The following is a 20,610-nucleotide window of genomic DNA, read 5'->3' on the forward strand; positions in this document are numbered from 1 at the left end:
AATGAAGTCTCCATAGACTCCAGAAGAACATGATTTGGAGAACTTCCAGATTGCTGAACTTCGTGTGCCCAGAGAGGGTGTAGACTCTCCATACTCCTTCCCCATACCTTGACCTCTTCACGTTACCCTTCATAAAAATATGTTTATGAGTCTGTAAACCACTAAAGCAAGTTAACTGAACAAGAGGAGGAATTATAGTGAGTTCCATTTATGGCCAGTTGGTCTGAAACACAATTAAGCAATCTAGTACTTGTGACTGACATCTGAAGTGAGAGGGAGCAGCCTTCTGGACTGGGAACTTACCTTGTGCAATCTGATGTTATCTCCAGGCAGGGAGTATCATAACTAAGTTGAATTAGAAGACACACAACTGGTGTCTGCTGCAAAATGCTTGCTCACTTAAAATCCACCACACATTTTAGGATCACAAATTGTTTTGAGTTGATTTTGACAATGTAAGACTACAGGACAAACCCCAAACCTATTCCCCTCCCCTTGGAGGGTATACAGAATAAAGATGAATTCATTAAAATGGCATTTAAGCTGAGTGTGGTGATACATGCTGATTTTTGAATTTAGGAGGTTGAGGCAGGAGGAATGTGAGTTAGAGGCTAGCCTGGGTGACATAATGAGACTGTTTCAGAACATGTTCCTCTCAAAAAGTCTTAAGAATATTTCATTTACAAAGAAAATAAAAGGAGGAAACAAGCTGAGCTGTTTTGATTATAGGAAATAGAGTCTGAGAGTCAACCTTACCAGCTTATCCAGTGTGTACTCATTTCTTGTAATTAATAGTAATAAAAAGAATTTCAGCATAACTTTGAGTAAAAACTTCATATTCCAAATTACTTCACTAACACAGTGGGAGTGTCTTACTAGCTACATTGAATACACACATTTGCTTTCGTTAAATAATAAATGATATCGTGGTTGTTTTCAGCTAAGTATTAATGAGTTAAACATAAAACGAAGATAAATTAATGGAAGAGAGACTAGAGAGAAGAAAAATGAAAGAAAGAGAAGAAAGTAAAGCCAAAACTGTCCATAAATTATAGCTAAATAAAATCATCAAAAACTGATATTGAATTATTCCATAATTGTCAAAATTTGAGGCAACCAAGTGTTATTTAATAGGCAAAAGGATAAACTATGGCACATGTAGACTTGGAATAATATTCAGCCTTCTAAAGATTACTGACCCATGAAGGCTGATCTGAAAAGGCACACCCCATATAATTCCAACTACAGGGTACTGAGAAAGGGTAAAAGTGTGAAGATAGTAATGTGTAATATGTTGCCAAGCCAGCCATAACTAAATACTTATATTTCCTTCGATTCAAAGTTGTTATAAGTATAAATGCCAAATATTTAAACTCTTCTCTTGAAGGCAAACAAACATAAAAGACAACAAAACATACTTAAATTTGGCAAGAATGAAAGAATTTTCAGTCAGAATTTAAAGAATATCAGATAGGAAAGACACAACCATAATGAAAACCATGAACTTTGCTATAAATTAATTGTTTTAGTATTTCACAATCCGGGACAACAAAGTGGTGAAAGAGAGAGAGCCCTGGACCTATACTCCAGACTACTTGGTCTGCAGCTTGTCATTAACAATATCTGGAACAAGTTCCCTAACTTCCAAATATGTTTTCTCATCTATCAAATGTGATGATGGTTTTCTTATGAATAAATAAAAATAATACAAGAGAATACCAATAAAATGTTGAAAATTCTGAATCAATTTAATGTTTTTCAGCAAAAGTTACATATTTTCCTTAGTCATAGGAGTATTTAATCTTAATACGAGACAGGTTATCCCACGTTTTACAAATGTTTTCTTTGTAACACAATATTGCTTCAGTCATCACTGTCACTTTCCGATTCACTCAGCTGCAAATCACTTCCTAAAACAAAACAAAATCATAGTTATTAAAAATTTGAACTGTTAATATTTAATGCATTCATTTAGCTTTATCAAAAATAAACATGCAAATGTCATGTCAAAAGCGATTCTGTTAATTTAGCATTTTGTAATTGATAGTATGATTGCTTATCATATAATTCAGCCACATACCTGGTGAAATAATCAATACTGCCTAGAAAAGAGAAACCACAGCAGCAAACTCCCACATAGTCTCAGTGCCACCTACCACTTAGGTTAGCCTCCTCTCACATGCTGATGACATTGTCCCTCTTTACACTATCGGCTTATCACATCAAGAAATGAGATAAAAATGCTTTTAAAAATCCTGTCTCGAAAAAACCAAAAAAAAAAAAAAATCCAACTATTATTTTCAAGAGGAAAAAAATTATAATATCTTTAATTTAAAATACATTCCAAGCCATTATGGAACCGATGCTAAGGGTCACTAGACTAGATGTCATTCAATGTCAGAATGCTTGCCTACTCTGCACAGGGCCTGGGGTTCAACCCCTAGCACCATAAAGAATATCTAATAACCGATTGTCTGTGAGCTTAATCATGGAGCTAACATCTCAGTGGAGCAGGAAGATAGGAAACAGATATCTAACAGGGACAAATGCTGTGAGGAACTGTGGAGAGACAGCAGGAGGTGCTATTATAGATACTGTTGCTGGGAGAGCTTTAGGAGAGGCAACATTTGAACAGAAATTTAAGGTAGAAAGTCATAAAAAAAATGGAGGCATAGTGTCTAAGTGAAGAGAACAAGTATAAATGCCCAAGGCAAGTGTAGAGTGGTTGTGATTTTTTTAAATTACACATTTTTTGGTAATTTCACACATGCATATATGGTGTGGGAGAATTGTTTGTATTCTGTCAATCACGTCTTTTAATAAAACACTGATTGGCCAGGCAGGAAGTATAGGTGGGTCAACCAGACAGGAAGTAGAGGTGGGGCGATGAGAACAGGAGAATGCTGGAAAGGAGGAAGCCCATTCCTCCCATTCCAGCCCAGACTCTGAAGAAGCAACATGTGATCTGCCCTAGCTGTGAAAGGTACTGAGCCACATGGTTAACATAGATCAGAATAATGGGTTAATATAAGCTACAAGAGCTAATAAGTAGCCTGAGCTAATGGGCCAATCAGTTTTATAACTTATGGGGATCTCTGTGTGATTTTCTTTGGGGCTAGCCGGCTGTGGGGTACCGCATGGGACAGAAACCCCAATGAGCAGGCCCCCTCATTGTTAAACATATAATGTATTTACATCATATCCACCTCAAACTCACCTCTCCAACTAACTCCTCCTGGATGCCTCCCTCCCTGACAACACATCATTCTCCAAACTTCATATCTTATTTCTCTTTTTAATCCTCTTCTTTTTAAAAAGATAAACCACTGAGTCCAATTAGCTCTGCCTGCATATACAAGGGTGGAGTTTGGGTCACACCTCTGAAGAAAACTGACTTTCCCTGAGTAGGCTTGCAGTACATGCCAGAATAGGGGTAGGACTTACATGATTATTTTTTTTACTTGCAAAAAGGCTACTGTGGCTAGAGTAGGATAAATGAGGAGGATAGGGAATGAGGTCAGAAAGACCAGAAAAAGTAACAGCAAGGATTGTTTGAAACATAATAAGAACAAGTGGGACAATTTTAAGTAGGCAAATAAGTTGAAGCTAACTCTACATTGGTGAATACACAGGCAACTGAGTTGAAGCTAACTACATTGGTGAATACACAGGCAACTGAGTTGAAGCTAACTACATTGGTGAATACACTGTAAGAGTATAGAAGAAACATGGAAGCAGGGAGAGAAGTGGAGTCTTTGCAGCTGCTCAGAAGAAAATGCCAGCTTTGACTCGGGCGTGCCAGCAGAACTGTCACTTCCTCCCCCCTGCGCTGTAGTATAAGTGTTAAGGTATGCCTTTATTTTCATGTATCCAGCTTAGAATCTGGAGTAGATTCATGACTGTCTTCAGTCCTAGAAAATTCTAAAGTTTTCATACTCTCCCTTCTGGTCATTCATGGAATTCCTAGTATACAGTGTTTCATCACTGCCATCTATTTTCCATATCTCTAAACTGTCTCTCTTACTTTTTATTTTATATTGTGTTCTGGAATAGTTCCATAGTATTATCTTCCATCTAACTAATTCATTTTCATCCATGTCCATCTTGATTATTTTTATTGACCTTTTTCAAGAAATTTCCATGACCTGTCCTTTCAAAAGATTTTTAGATGTTTATTTACTCACATATGTGTGCATGTATGCATGCACGTGGGAGTCAGGGGACAATTTCTGGATGTCAGTTCTCTCCTTCCACCATGTGCTTTCTGGAGACTGAACTCAAGTCAGAAAACTTGGTGACAAGTGTCTTTACCCACTGAGCCATCCCACTGATGCAAATTTATTTTTAAAATGATGGAACTCAAACTGTGGGCCTTGTGTACACCATGTAAACACTGTTCTGTAGAGCTACTTTATTATTTTCGTAATTTGTTGCATTTTATTTATTTCTGCTTTCCTTTCCTTCATTATCTTTTGAAAATTATGTTTTAGATTAGGTGTGGTTGTTCACACCTTTAATCTCAGCACTCAGAAGGTAGAAGAAGGTGAATTTTTTTTTAGTTTGAGGAGTCTGGTCTACAAAGTGAGTTTCAGGCCAGTCAGACCTACATAATGAGATCTTGTCTCAAAATAGAAAAAAGGAAAAAAAAAGAAAAGAATTATGTCTTCATAGCATCTTTCTTAGCAACACCTTATTTTTTTTCTTGTTTCAGAATTCTGTTTGCCCATTTTGAGGGGAAGTTTGTCTTTTTCTCTACCTTTGTAACACTCTTACAGGATTTCAAGGTTCTCTAAACCCAACCTACAGCTCCATTTACCAGAAACAGGTTTTGCAATCACATTTAAAGATTGCTATCTTCTGAAGATATGGTAGGTCCCTTCAAGGAGCCAGTGAATAACAAGGCTGTAAAACCTTGTCAGCATGCAAATGGTGCCTCTTCCCAGCTTCCTTTTACTAACTGAAGATCATCTACATATGGACAAATCTTTCCCATCTCACCCTGTCTCCACCATACACTGTCTACTTCCAACAGAAATCATAACTTCCCTGCTTCATATCAAGCAACTTTGTGTGTGTTTATGTGCATGCCGAAGCCAGAGGCATTGTTCCTCGAGGCCATCTACCTCTGGCCCCCCCCCCCCCCCCCCCCCCCCCCCCCCCCCCCCCGTCTTTCTTTTTCTTTTCTTTTTAGACACGATCTCTCACTAGCCTGGAATGCAGTAAGTGAGCTTATCTAGCTCCAGGGATCTGCTTGCCTCTGCACCATCACACTCAGGTTTTGTTTTTGGTTTTTAACATTGATTGTAGGGACTCAACTAATGTCTGCCAAGCACCTTATTAACTGAGCTATCTCTCTAGCTACATAGCAAGCACGTTGTATGTGTATGTATGTGTCTGTACATGCAAGGGCAGTCAGAACACACAGCCTTCCTTAGACATTGTTCTTCATGGATCTGCCAGCTAAGCTAGACTGGCTGACTGCCTGTCTCTGTCTCCCCAGCAGTAGGATGGCAGGCATGTGGCTCCCCTGTGGCCACATACAGTTTTTAACATGGGTTCTGAGAACTCAATTCAGGTCTTTATACTTGCATAGCAAGTGCTTTACCGATAGAGCTGTCTCCCAACCACCATTTCATGCATTTCTTTATTATTATTTATCATTATGTAGTAGCATTTTTTTCTCTGATAATTTTTATTACTTTATAAATAATAGGAATCAAAATTTCCACTTTCTCCCCTCCTCCCTCTACCCTCCCACTCCCCCACTCACCCTCCCTCCTCCTCCTCCAGTCTTAAGAGAAGGCAGGGTACCCTGCCCTGTGGGAAGTCCAAGGCCCTCCCTGCTCCATCCAGGCTTAGGAAGGTATGCATCCAAATAGACTAGGCTCCCAAAAAGCCAGTACATGCAGTAGAGACAAATCCCAGTGCCACTATCATTGGCTTCTCAGTATTCCCCAATTGTCAGCCACATTCAGAGGGGCCAGTTTGATCACATGCTCATTCAGTCCCAGTCCAGCTGGCTTTGGTGAGCTCCCATTAGTTCAGGCACATTGTCTCAGTGGGTGGACCAATCCCTTGTGGTCCTGACTTCCTTGGTCACCTTGGTCATATTCTCCCTCCTTCTGCTCTTCAGCTGGACCTGGGGAGTTCAGTCCAAGCACTTCTAAGCTAATCTTTCTTGAAAGTTATCTAAGCTGCTTCCTACTACTTCCCTTTAAACTCAAAGCCAATACCATTAACATATCCATTTTTTATGTTTGTAATTCAATTCTTTTCTTTAAAAAAGTTTTATTCTCTTTTTTAAAATTATTTAATTTTATTTTATACACATGTGATATCTGTCTGCATGCACGCCTGTACACAACATTTGTGTAAACCCTGGGAGACCTGAAGAAGGGGGGCATATCCCCTGGACATGTCTGTAGTCTGTTAGCCCAGTGCTGGATCCTTAGAGCTCACTGGCCAGCTAATCTAGACTTATCAGTGACTTAGAGGCAAAGTGACAGAACCTGACTAAAAATATGGTGGAAAGTAATAGAGGGAGACAACTGAAGTTGACTTACAGCCTACAAATGAATGGGTACACAAATGCATGCATACCTGTACACGCATATATATACATGTACACTACACATAAACAACTACATAAAAATAAATAAAGCAATATAATTATATTAAGGTCTAGTCTCTACTGTAAAAGAAATTGCAAACTTTGAAAAATTTAAAGAAGGAGAGGTGATAAATTATATTTGAATCATTTAAAGATTGATATGGCTAATAATAGACAGAGTGGATCAAAATGGCCTTGACTGTATATACAAGGTTTGCATAAGATCAAGCCAGTCAAGCATGAATGTAGAAGGGCCTTACAAAACCCCACTCTGAGATAAGGAGCTATTGGTAGTTGATGGTTGCTGGAAGGAAAACCCTGAAGTTATCTTCAGATATTCATCCTTTGGAAGGTTGCACTTGCTTCAGCTAATGAACATACAGCCATGTACACAAACATACTGGCAATGCACAGTGAACATTGCAGTTAAGACAAGAGAGAACATGAAGTTAGAAGGAAGACCTGGAAGCGGTAGAAGGAATCAAGGAAATGAGCTGAACTACAGTGAACAAAATGAAGTAGATGGATCTGAAAAATATTTAGGAGGTAAAAGTCAAAAAGGACTTGGTGAAGTATTAACTACACAAAAAGAAAAGAGAGAAACTCACCCCAGAATACAATGGACTTCTGGTTTGCACAACGAAACAAATGCTGCCATTCACTAGGCAAAATTCAGTGAGCCAAAGAAATCAGGTTGATTTTTGGACAAAGCACATATTTGAGGTGCCTTTTACTAGGAGATGAAGCCAGACCTATCTGCCCAGGACTCAGAGGTCTGCATGGAGATATGTACTGGACAGTTACCTACATATAAGTATTGGCTGAAAGGTAAGCATGAGGTGGCTGTCTAAGGAAAGAGGATAAAATAAGAAAACACAGAGGAACCCCAACTCTAATGATAGAGTAGATTTTAAACAGAAAGAGTAGATTTTAAACATGGCTAATTGTTATAAAATAAGATTCTTCTTTGACTAAATTTTAGTTCCCAACAACCATGGCTAGACTGCAAATCCTGTTTTAGTTACTTGTGGTTACATATACTTACGTAAAGTACTCATTAGTAGGGCACTATTATCATGAAATCTATTGCGGCTAGCATCGGTATCTGGAGTCCTATACTGTGGCCTGGCAGACATGCTAGAATGTCCTGGACTATATGTCCCTGGACCTGAAGGAGAGGATCGGTCATCATCTTCTGAATCGCTAGAACTATCCTCACTGCTTGAAGATGAGGTACTTTTGGAATCTGACGAACTGTCGCAACTACTCATCTGGTCCATTAGACTAGCTTCTGCCTTCAGTTCTGAAAGTAGAAATATAGGTAAAATAAGTAACATGAAGAAACACAGTAACACATAAATGCATTAGCTTTTAAGAAGACTTTGATAAAAATACATAAAATACACAGTACAACATTTATTTTAAAAAAATGTCCTGTAGCATTGCTGACCAAGAGACTCCAAACACACAGCCTGTTGATGTTGCTCTTGGTTATCCGGGGGTGGAAGGTAGGTCCTTGCTATTGAAGATACCATGTGCTTCAGAAACAGGACCCAGAGACTCCTGAGCCAGAACCAACCTGAATGCCCTCTCTCTGAAGACTAACTTTCATGGTAGCAGAAGGTGCCATGCAAGCTTCCAATGGAGAGAGGCAACCAACAGTCCCACCCAGCTACCATTTGCCTCTGAACCACATCAAGGACTAGCTTGACACGATAACCCTAAGAGAGCAGTGACTGAACACACACCTTGGTGATACCAGCTGCTCTCTAATTGTACGTAAGACCCATTCAACCAGAGACAGACCATACCTGGTACTGGAAACCTACTTAACTACTCACTGCTAGTGAAGTCATGATTATTGGAAAAGAATCTACAACTACCAATTGACTAAACACCAGCATAATTCTTGATAACAACCATCTATAAACATTTGTCCTTGCACTCACAGATAAGTGTAGTCTTTGCCCCTGATTGAAGAAACTTCCCCTTTCAACAGGCAGAGATCATAACAGAAAACCACAATCAAAATGGAGAGTTGTGGAGCCCAGTACTAACAGAAACAGCTAAAAGACACTCCTGAACCTCAGGGAACATTGGGGAAGAGGGAACAGAAAGATTCTAAGGCTCAGAGGGTCAGGGAGTTTGCTGTGAGATTGTGTCTCCTAGTAATATCAGAAGTTATACTCACAGAGTTTACTGCCCAAATGTTAGCTAAACAACAATGACACAAATAAGCATGGCAAACTGGACAAAGAAAAGTCCTTGTGACCTCAATTCTGCATGAAGAATATAGGCAACTGAGAAAACCTTGGAGTGGGAGAAATAGCCTTCACACACACACACACACACACACACACACAAAATCATGGAGCAGTCTTTGTTGTATTAGGCCACAGACTTCCTTTCCCCAGGAACTGTACTTCAATGCTAGTAAAGCCCCTTTGTCAAGTTCACCAGTAGGAACTCTAGTTGCTGGAGATTTACCAAGAAAACCAAAACAGACCTACAAAAGGTCTGGAATTAGAATGTCAATTGAAACATAGCCCACAAAAGCAGGCAAGTATCTGCATGCTAAACCCGAACCATGACTGCCTGCTAAGCAAAAGATTTAAATATTGTCCTTAGACTACAAACCAAAATGAAGATGTACTGGGAAGTTACCTATTATGCTGTAAATCAGAAAAATCATAACTTGAATGAGGAAAGCCCATATCAATTCTCAGAGAAATTAGATGTAAGTCATGTCTGAGAGGATCTTAAAATAACTTTCACAGAATGATTCAATTATAATTTCTCTTGAAGCAAGTGAAAAAATTTAAAAACTAGAAATTTTAAACACAGATCAAATGGAAACTGTAAAAATGACAGCACCAACCTGCTGGGTAGAGAGCCCACTTACCAGAGAATGAATAAACCACTAGAACTCACTTGATCTAAAGCAAAAAGTATCTGAAACAAAGCAAACAGGTCCCCAAAGATCTGTTGCAGAGTGACAAAGGTGCCAACATTTGTAGCAACTAAATTCTTAGAGGACAGAGAAAGGGGACTGAAAAATGATTGGGAGAAATAATGCCTGAAAACATCCTAAGGTTGATTAAAGACATCAACCATAGAGTCAAGAAGTTGAGCAAATCCCAAATAGAATAAACCCAAAGAAATGTATGTCAAGGTACATTAAAATTAAACATTTGACTTCCTATCCCTTCCCAGCTTGCACCCAGAACCCCTACCCCCACTTCATCCTCCCCTCTTCGGGGCCATAAAATCCCACAGCTCAGCCTGTTTGGGTGCTGGGACCAGGAATTGAGTGTACCCAGGCAGGTGGGAGGTCTTCAGTTTCAATAGCCTGCCTGCAGCAAGGTAGGCCCTTTGTCAGCGAGCTGCTTGGCCAGCAAGGAGACCTGATTGTCTACCAGAAGATCCATCATTCATTGGGGTGAGTGAGTGCCTGCACCACCACAGACATTCCCCAACCCTCCCCCCCCCTACACATCCTGGTCTTCCTGCAGGGGCTATTCTCCCCGGATACTGCCTCTCTCTTCCTATCCCTTCCCAGCTTGCACCCAGAACCCCCCCCCCCACTTCATCCTCCAGTCTTCAGGGCCATAAAAGCCCACAGCTCAGCCTGTTTGGGCGCTGGGACCTGGAATTGAGTGCACCCAGGTGGGTGGGAGTTCCTTTGTTTCAATAGCCTGCCTGCAGCAAGGTAGGCCTTTTGCCTGCATGGTGCCTGACCAGCAAGGAGAATTTAACTTCTAAAAGAAGACCCAAAGGGGATTATTCAGAGGAAGAAATGGGCAGACGCCAATGCAAGAATTCCTCCAACAATTTGAAAAACAACATGAAAGCACCAGAACTCAGCGAACTTAGAACAGGAGGACTTGAACAAACTAATCAAGAAGAAGTAGAAAAAATTGACTTTATGAAAGTAATAGCGTCCCTTAAACAGGAGGTGAAAAATTCTCTTAAAGAAATGGATGAGAAGAATAACAAAAAGTGTGAAGAACTGAGTAAATCCGTTAACGATATCCTAGGAAACCAAGAAAAAACAAACAGATAATGGAAACAGTGCAAGACTTGAAAACTGAAATGGAGGCAATGAAGAAAACACAAGCCAAGGGCCGGCTGGATATGGAAAATCTACGTAAACGAATAGAGACTACAGAAACAAGCATAACCAACAGAATACAAGAGATAGAAGAATCTCAGATTCTGAAGATACCATAGAGAAAATAAACGCACTGATCAAAGAAAACAGCAAATCCAACAAATTCTCATCACAAAACATTCAGGAAATCTGGGACACAATAAAAAGACCAAACCTAAGAATAAATTATAGAAGAAAACTTCCCCAACCTAAAGAAAGATATTCCTATGAAGGTTCAAGAAGCTTACAGAACACCAAATAGACTGGATCAAAAAAAAAAAATCCCCTCGCCATATTATAATCAAAACATAAAACATACAGAATAAAGAAAGAATATTAAGAGCTACAAAGGAAAAAGGTCAAGTAACTTATAAAGGTAAACCTATCAGACTTACACCTGACTTCTCTATGGAAACCATGAAAGCCAGAAGGTCCTGGATAGATGTTCTGCAGAAACTAAGAGACCATGGATGCAAGCCCAGACTACTATACCCAGCCAAGCTTTCATTCACTATAAATGGAGAAAACAAAATATTCCAAGATAAAAACAAATTTAAGCAATATGTAGCCACAAATCCAGCCTTACAGAAAGTAATAGAAGGAAAATCACAAACCAAGGAGTCCAGCATTGCCCAAAATAACTCAGACATCTAGCGACCCTTCACCAGCACAACTAGAAGAAGGGAAACACACAAACTCTACTACAAAAAAAATGACCGGAGTTAACAACCACTGGTCATTAATATCACTTAATATCAATGGACTCAATTCACCTATAAAAAGGCACAGGCTAAGAGATTGGATACGAAAACAGGATCCAACATTTTGCTGTTTACAAGAAACACACCTCAACCACAAAGAAAGACATCTATTCAGAGTAAAGGGTTGGGAAAAGGTTTATCAAGCAAATGGACCTAAGAAACAAGCCGGTGTGGCCATACTAATTTCTAACAAAGTTGACTTCAAACTAAAATCAATCAGAAGAGATGGAAAGGGACACTTTATACTCATAACAGGAAAAATCTATCAGAATGAAGTCTCAATCCTGAATATCTATGCCCCTAATATAAAAGCACCTACTTATGCAAAAGAAACATTACTAGAACTCAAGGCAGCCATCAAACCACACACACTGATAGGAGACTTCAACACTCCTCTCTCACCAATGGACAGGTCAATCAGACAAAAACCTAACAGAGAATTAAGAGACTTAATGGAGGTAATGAACCAAATGGACTTAACAGACATCTACAGAACATTCCACCCAAATAGGAAAGAATATACCTTCTTCTCTGCGGCTCCTGGAACCTTTTCGAAAATTGACCACATACTCGGTAACAAAGCAAACTTCCACAGTTACAAAAACATATTAGTAACCACCTGTGTCTTATCGGATCACCATGGATTAAAATTAGAATTCAACAACAATGCTACCACCAGAAAGCCTATAAACTCATGGAAACTGAACAGTCAACTACTGAACCACAGCTGGGTCAAGGAAGAAATAAAGAAAGAAATTAAAGTCTTCCTTGAATTTAATGAAAATAAAGACACAACATACTCAAACCTATGGGACACTATGAAAGCAGTGCTTAGAGGAAAGTTCATAGCACTAAGTGCCCACTTAAAAAAAAAAAACAGAGAAATCACACATTGGAGACTTAACAGCACACCTAAAAGCTCTAGAAAAGAAAGAAGCAGACTCACCTAGGAGGAGTAGAAGACTGGAAATAATCAAACTGAGGGCTGAAATCAACAAAATAGAAACACAGGAAACAATCCATAGAATCAATGAAACAAAAAGCTGGTTCTTTGAGAAAATCAACAAGATTAACAAACCCCTAGCCAAACTAATCAAATGGCAGGGAGAGAACAAGCAAATTAATAAGATCAGAAATGAAAAGCGGGACATAACCACAGACACAGAGGAAATTCAGAGAATCATTAGATCTTACTACAAAAGCCTGTATGCCACAAAATTGGAAAATGTAAAAGAAATGGACATTTTTTCAGATAAGTACCATATACAAAAGTTAAACCAGGACCAGGTAAACAATCTAAATAGTCCCGTTAGTAGCGAAGAATTGGAAACTGTTATCAGAAACCTCCCTACCAAAAAGAGCCCAGGACCAGATGGTTTCAATGCAGAATTCTACCAGAACTTCCAAGAAGACCTAATACCTATACTCCTTAATATATTTCATAATATAGAAACAGAAGAGTCATTGCCAAACTCTTTTTATGAAGCTATAGTTACCCTGATACCTAAACCACACAAAGACTCAACCAAGAATCAATCTCACTCATGAACATCGATGCAAAAATTTTCAATAAAATACTGGCAAACCGAATCAAGGACACATTAGGAAAATTATCCACTACGATCAAGTAGGCTCCATCCCAGAGATGCAGGGCTGGTTCGGCATACGAAAATCTATAAATGTAATCCATCATATAAATAAACTGAAAAAAAACATATGATCATCTCATTAGATGCTGAAAAAGCATTTGACAAAATTCAACACCCTTTTATGATAAAGGTCTTGGAGAGATTAGGGATACAAGGGGCATTCCTAAATATAATAAAGGCTATTTACAGCAAGCCGACAGCTAACATCAAATTAAATGGAGAGAAACTCAAGGCCATCCCACTAAATTCAGGAACACGACAAGTCTGTCCACTCTCTCCTTATGTCTTCAATATAGTGCTTGAAGTTCTAGCAATAGCAATAAGACAACATAAGGGAATCAAGGGGATTCGATTTGGAAAGGAAGAATTTAAACTTTCGTTATTTGCAGATGATATGATAGTGTACATAAGCGACCCCAAAAACTCCACCAAAGAACTCCTACAGCTGATAAACTCCTTCAGTATCGTGGCGGGATACAAGATCAACTCCAAAAAATCAGTTGCCCTCCTATACACAAAGGATAAGGAAGCAGAGAGAGAAATCAGGGAAGTATCACCTTTCACAATAGCCACAAATAGCATAAGATATCTGGGAGTAACTCTAAGCAAGGAAGTGAAGGATTTATTTGACAAGAACTTTAAGTTGGGAGGATCAACATAGTAAAAATGGCAATTCTACCAAAAGCAATCTATAGATTCAATGCAATCCCCATCAAGGTCTACACACAAACTTTTAAATTAATCTTTAAAAAAGAAGTTAGTAGTACTGTAGGATCAATAAGTATTTGATAGAATAATTTGACAGGATATAGTTTAGGGAACACGCTATAGAAGCATCTCCAGATAGAGAATTTTCCTTTGTCATATAAATTTAGGACACGAAAACTGTTCTTGGTTCATGTTAACTGATTCTCTCCAACCCTTTTCTGAGTTATGACTTCCAAGCAATGCTTTAGTTGAGGTCTGACACAAAACGCCACACGCAGGAACTTTTACTTACACCAAAGAATCACTCTTGAAGATACAATACAGTTTATTGCTTTCTAGAACTTATTCCATTCAATGAATTGCTTTTAGGATTTAGTAGCAAAGACTAGAAATGTTCTTCAAAACCTATGTTAATATATTATATATTAAGATAACATAGAAAACACAAATTACATCTTTATTTTTGTGTTGCTGGCCAGTAATCACAGAACTAAATTCCATTTTAACTTTAATAGCTAGAAAATTGACTTAAAATTCCCCTTTAATCCCTTAATTTTTAACTACATATCTCTCTCTATACATGTATATATGTATGAATATAAAGATATATAATATAATATAATATATAGAATGATTCAGATCTATTTTGGAAGTAGTCATAATATAAGATAAAATAAAATTTAAAATCTCTTGTAATAAGAACTTGGAGTTGAAAACAGACTAGACAAAGGAGAGCTATTGCAGTCTGTCTTAGGTGTTTTGCTAAGTTTAATTACTGCACAGACATCTACCTTTGGCTGCTCATTTAGCATGGAGTTCCCCCAGCACAGTGTCCACCACATGAGGTAGCATCAGCCATGTGCAATATAGGCAGGCTTTCCTGGACTACAATGTCCAAGGCTCTGAAATAGACTACAGCCTGCTCCTATATATATTTGAGGTTGGATATTCTTGTCTTACTAGGACTTGATTATTTTATTTCTGCTGATGCTTTACAGCCTTTGTAAAAATATATTTGTGTCTGTGAGTTTGTGTCCAAGTCAGAGCCTATCCTGTGTTTGTGCATGGTTCTTAGGGCCATTGCTTAATAAGTCAATGGAGAGGGGCTCAAGTTTGGAGATAATATAGTGTTGAGTATTCTAATATCTGCTCCAGAACAGTTTCATTGCTGAGTTGCATTACATTTTGAACTTTTTCACTATGTTAATATCTAATCTAATCAACTAATGTACTTGGGGCATCTGAAGAATATGACATTCTATTATTTTGGGAGATATACCTTGATATAAATCCTGATTTAGGAAGCTTTTATAATTTCTGAATAGGCGGACATTTGTAACAATAATTCATTATTTTAATTAAACATGTTTTCTACTTTGAAAAAAAAAGAACTTGGAGTTGACAGCTTCCTTACTGCTTGTAGAGACAAGACTAACCCGTTAGGGATTACGTACTTTACTGGGCCTAAAAGGGAAGAGGGAGTTATTGAGATACATGTAAATTATGATGACAAAATATAGAAGCAACTAATTTACTTTGATGACTGGGGTCTTGCTGCTGTTACAATACTGTACCATCAATATCCTAACCGTAGCTGGGGTGGAGGGGAAGAAGATTTAAGTCTCTTCCCTTTAGACGTTCTATACCTTCCCAGATATGCCGTCCTGCTAAGAGGGACATGGCAGATGAAATAACTCTCCTCCTGCTTCTGTTGGGTTGGTGCCTTAGACATCTACAACTAACTATAAACAATACATTTCAGAGGAAGAGGCTACAAATAAATGAATATGAAACACTTTTTTGCCTCAAATGGTAATAAAAAGAAATTATCTGACATGGTTATAATATGCTAATTTATGTTACATCATTACCCCAGAAAAGGACATAATCATAAAATGCACTGTTCTCTCACTAAGACCTATGGCTAGTTCCACTGCTAATGGAAATTCAAACTTTTACTCAATATTACTTACCTTTTATAAATTGACATTATATATACTTAGATTTTACCTCTTTCAATATCATCCATTGGAGATGCTGGAGACATCTTGTCTTCTGATGGAGAATGGTATTCAAGATTGGAAGTCCTAGGTGGATTCCACATTTGTTGCTGCTGTTGTTCTAGTCTATACTGAATTTTGCTACTTCCTTCAACTCTGCAATTAAAAATATCAAATACCAAAATAGGCAAGATAGCAATGTAACAAATTCAACTTACTAAGTTACTAATTTTTTTCACTTGATTTTTAGAAATCTCTCAAATAGCATTTAAGAATCAAAATGTTAATTCATTTAACAAATATTTATTAAGCTCCTTCTATATGTTTGGAATACACACCAGTGCAATGACAGATCCAAATGGAACAACGCAAAATAAAAAAAAGCAAGAACAACCCTACTGCTCAAACTGAGCAGACAATCAGTTATAAATGACTGAGATGAAGAGAAAATATGTGTAAATTTATCATTTCTATTAAAACTGAATCACTTCCACATTTTCCATTTGTAATTTTTAAACAGGCATGTTGAGGTGTAAATACTTTTTTCAACATTTTAATGAAGAGTGTACTTCAAAGTTTTGTTTGAGGCTTGTCTTTCCCATTTCCTGTGATCAAATCTTACCAGTTTTTCCTTCCCAAAGTGTTTAGCCTCTCATTTTCTCTCACTCACTCATACTCTCCAAAATCTTGGTTTACACATTTTCCAGTTTTCTACATTTGTTTCTTTTCATTCTGTTTCATTGCTGGACTAATGTTTCAGACCAGAGCTGTAAACATGCCAGTCCCTAGGTTGAAAGATCTTAATGTGTAACCACTACCAGCAAGGAAACATTCTAATTTCTTAGTTAATATTCGAGGCATTAAGCTCAACCTTCTTTTACAACCTAAACTCTAATCCCCTGCCAACATCATTCCCCAATTTGCAATTCTTACACAAGTGCAGAGACAGATATCTGCTCTGTTTAAATGAATCTTATTTTCTAGTCCCCCCCTCAAAAATCAGCTATATTCCTTCTTCCCATCTGCTTTATATATTCTTGTATCCTTTTGGATCAGTTTAAGGGAGCTAGGGCAGCAGTGACATTAACAAACAGAGGTTCTCGAGTTTCTTCTCTCAGCTGAGGTTGACTTTGGGAATGACTACTTTTTAAAAGACATTTTCGTTAGTGTAAATTAGTTGCACAAAAATAATGAGCTTCATTATGACATTTCCATACATATATAATGTGCTTGATAATATTCATTCTTCAGTCCCTCTCCCCTGTTTCTCCCATTATGGGAGCTTCTGTTTAAAACACACACTTAAGGCAATTCTTAGGATGTTAACTTCCTTTGAAGCAACATTTTTCTTTCCTTTTTAAACATTTATATTTAGATTTATTTATTTTATATTATGTGTGTTTTCTCTGTGTTTATGCATGTGTACCCATGAGTGGTTGGTACTTGTGGAGGTCAGAAGAGGGCACTGGATACCCTGCTATTGGAGTTACAGATGGTTGTGGGTGTTAGGAATTGAACCTGGGTCCTCTGCAAGAGAACAGTGCTTTTAGCCACTGAGAATCTCTCCAGCTCCAGAGGTAAGGTTTTCCACAAGGCTTTCCTAAAGGTTCTTAGCAACCATGGCCTCTCCTTTTGATTCTCACAGTCATTTTGTCTATACTGTTTAACTTTTAGAGCAAATGCTTTTTATATTATCTGGTTTAAAATGTACCAAGTGTATCTAAAAAGGACTTAAGTATTAGAATGATTAAAATGTATGAAATTAGAAATCTTAAGGTTAGTTTTTATATAACAAACTTTCCTTTTCCCAAATGCTCAATACATTTTTACTAGTAAGGATGAAGTTATCTGGACAGTGGAGAATGGGTCTGTTCAGTCCCAGTCTATGAAAGTACTACAAAGGTATACTTGCACACATAGAAATCATTTTATACATCACAAGGTATTGTGATATTTTCACTAAGGATCACCACTAAATTTAAACTTAGAAAAACATTTAAAGTAAATTTTGAAATTTTACCTTTTTGTGTAAATGTTTATGTGTGTGGATATGTCTGTGAGTGTGGTGTGTGCAGACATAACACGGCATTGGTGGGCACTGAGCATGCTGCGCTATCACTCTCCACCTACTCCTGTTTCCACCTGCTGCAGTGCTAAGCTCACAGGCATGTGAGTGCGCATGCCTGGCCATAGGTACTGGCATGTGAACTCTGGTGCTCACGCTTGCACAGCGAGCACTTGCTACAGATGAGCCATCTCTGCAGTCCCCATTCAAAGCTTTTTTAAAACATGCCTTCTACTATAATTTGACCTAAACCATTAATTCTTTTTCCTTAGATATGTATATGTTGATAGAGTAATATATTTCAATATGCCACCTACCTTGTTTTTTTCACAGTGATGTTGCTGCTGAGTTTTTCCAGGCGACACTCCCCAGTATCATGGTTAATAATCAAAATGCACTCTTTTAAGTAAGGTCTCTTGGAACCTTTGAAAACCGTGACTGGTGGAGTTGAACCCTGTTAAAAAAGTTAATCATCATTACTTGAAATTTATCATGACAATTCTTTTGAACTGGGTGTTGAGTTTTCCTGGTACTATTTCTCAATCCATGTTATGTATCAAGTCACTTAAAAACTTTTGAAGCTTACTACCCTTAAATCCACGAGTGTGGCTTAAAACAGAAATACAAAGACACAGTGGTTTAAAAAGGCTGAGATCAAGACAGACCTAGTAGTGTAGGGCTCTATTCCCAGCTACTCAGGAGGTTGAATCAGGAGGGTCCCAATTCAAAGCCTGTCTGGACTACAGAATGAGATCAAAGCTAGGTTAGGTAACTTAGAGGGATCCTATGGCAAGATAAAATCTGAAGAAGATGATTAGGAATGCAGTTCAGTGGTATGGCACTTGCCTTGCATGTATGAGCCTTTAGGTTCAAACACACATGGATATATGTACACACACACACACACACACACACATGGACATGTGCACAAACACACAAGCTGAAATCTCAAACCTGCTACCATTGAAGAAAGGGAAAAGAAGAGGTAATTACCCCAAAACAGTAAGATTTGTTTTTATTTGCATTAGGCAACTGGGATTTAATCTGATCTAATCTAAAAATATATTTACAGGCAAGGAAACAGAAATCTTGAATCATATTCCTATTATGAGATGATCAAGAAAGCATTAATAAAGAACAAATCTTATTATTAATTTTCTAAATGTGATAATAGCATATGGTTAACTAAAAATTGAAAAGTCCTTTCTTACCAATGCAGAAACAATGATTCAAGAAATGATTTAAAACTTTAGGACTTTTCTTTAAAATATACCAGAAGGGAGTGGTAAGTGAATAATTGCTCAGTAACAGTTGATTTTTCTAGTGTGTTATTTTTACAAGTTAAAGGGAGAATGGGGAGATAGCTCACTTAGTAAATGCTTGCCACACAAGCTAAGGACTTGAGTTCTATCCCTAGCACCCACAGTAAAAGGTGGGCATGGTGGTACATATTCATGATCTTAGCACTGGAGAAGAGACAGGCAGGTCTCTGGGTTTTTCTGGCCAGGTAGCCTAGCCTACTCTGTGAGCCTCAAAAGGTAAGGATATTGGCTCCTAAGAAATGACATGTGGAGATGATCTCTGGCTTCAATTCATGAATTAAAATGTGTGAATGCATGTGCAAATACACACACATACAACACACTCAGCCCATTACTATCATTCTATAACTTCCCTTATTTTTGTCATTGCCACCTCCAAACACAAAAATTATATGTTATCATTATCTTAGTCTCACATATATAATTCCTAAAGACAGTTTACCTATTTTTGAATTTTATAAAAGTGTATTCACATTTTAAAGCACTTTAAAACTGATTTTTATCAAGCACAATAGAGCAATTGGGTTAGAAAAGGGTGACTGAAAGAACGCTAAAGGCTTTAGAGAGCCACTAAAAGAAATATGAGATAAATTTGGTGATTGAGAATTTCACAAACAGGAAGTAGGTTAGGGACTTGTGATAGGTGTGGAATGGAAATGATGAGAGAGAAAGAAAGAAAGGAACAACTTTATTAGCCTTTCCCTAAGACTAAAGTGATCTAAAGAAATCAAGAAAACATAGTGCATAAATGAAAACCTAGCTGGACTGGATCCCGAAGGGTGATGTGTGGAACACTTATCCAGGGGCAGCTGAGCTGGAGAGCCAGGAGAGTGGTTATAACAGCAGCAGCAGCAACAACAACGATAATAACAACAACAAACAAACCCAAAACAAAAAACAAAGAAAACTAGGCCTATTCAGTTGGGGAGTTGATTTTCAGACTTGGCTAAAAACAAGTGAATAAACTATACTAAAATAGAAACATATGAATGCCAAGCTATAGTTAACAACAGATTAATACATCTTTTTAAATTTATTTTTAATTTTTATTGCTTTATGAATAATACCATTCAAAATTCCACTTCCTCCCCTCCTCCCATTTCCCTCCCGCTCCCCCACTCACCCTTCTCTCTCCCTCTCCCTCCTTAAGAGAGGGCAGGGAACCCTGCCCTGTGGGAAGTCCAAGACTCTCCTGCCTCCACCCAGGTCTAGGAAGGTGTGCATCCAAATACACTAGGGTCCCAAAAAAGCAAGTACATGCAGTAGAAACAGGTCCCAGTGCCATTATCATTGGCTTTTCAGTCCGCCCCCAATGGCAGCCACATTCACAGAGTCCAGTTTGATC

The 20,610-nt window shown here is 38.0% G+C and overlaps 1 protein-coding gene across 1 annotated transcript in view; it reads right to left on the reverse strand.

Moving 5' to 3' along the window:
* Positions 1-1,727: 1,727 nt before the first annotated feature.
* Eaf2 (ELL associated factor 2) overlaps positions 1,728-20,610 on the reverse strand; it is a 46,782-nt gene continuing 27,899 nt past the window's right edge. The window contains exons 3-6 of the mRNA XM_038345681.2: positions 18,261-18,397; positions 15,889-16,034; positions 7,656-7,913; positions 1,728-1,910 (exon numbers count right to left, since the gene is read on the reverse strand). Coding sequence (XP_038201609.1) covers positions 1,864-1,910; positions 7,656-7,913; positions 15,889-16,034; positions 18,261-18,397 — 588 coding nt within the window. The 3' untranslated portion in view covers positions 1,728-1,863. The remainder of the gene's footprint in view (positions 1,911-7,655; positions 7,914-15,888; positions 16,035-18,260; positions 18,398-20,610) is intronic.

This window comes from Arvicola amphibius, chromosome 10 (genome assembly GCF_903992535.2).
Source record: "Arvicola amphibius chromosome 10, mArvAmp1.2, whole genome shotgun sequence".
In the NCBI taxonomy this organism is placed as follows: domain Eukaryota; kingdom Metazoa; phylum Chordata; class Mammalia; order Rodentia; family Cricetidae; genus Arvicola; species Arvicola amphibius.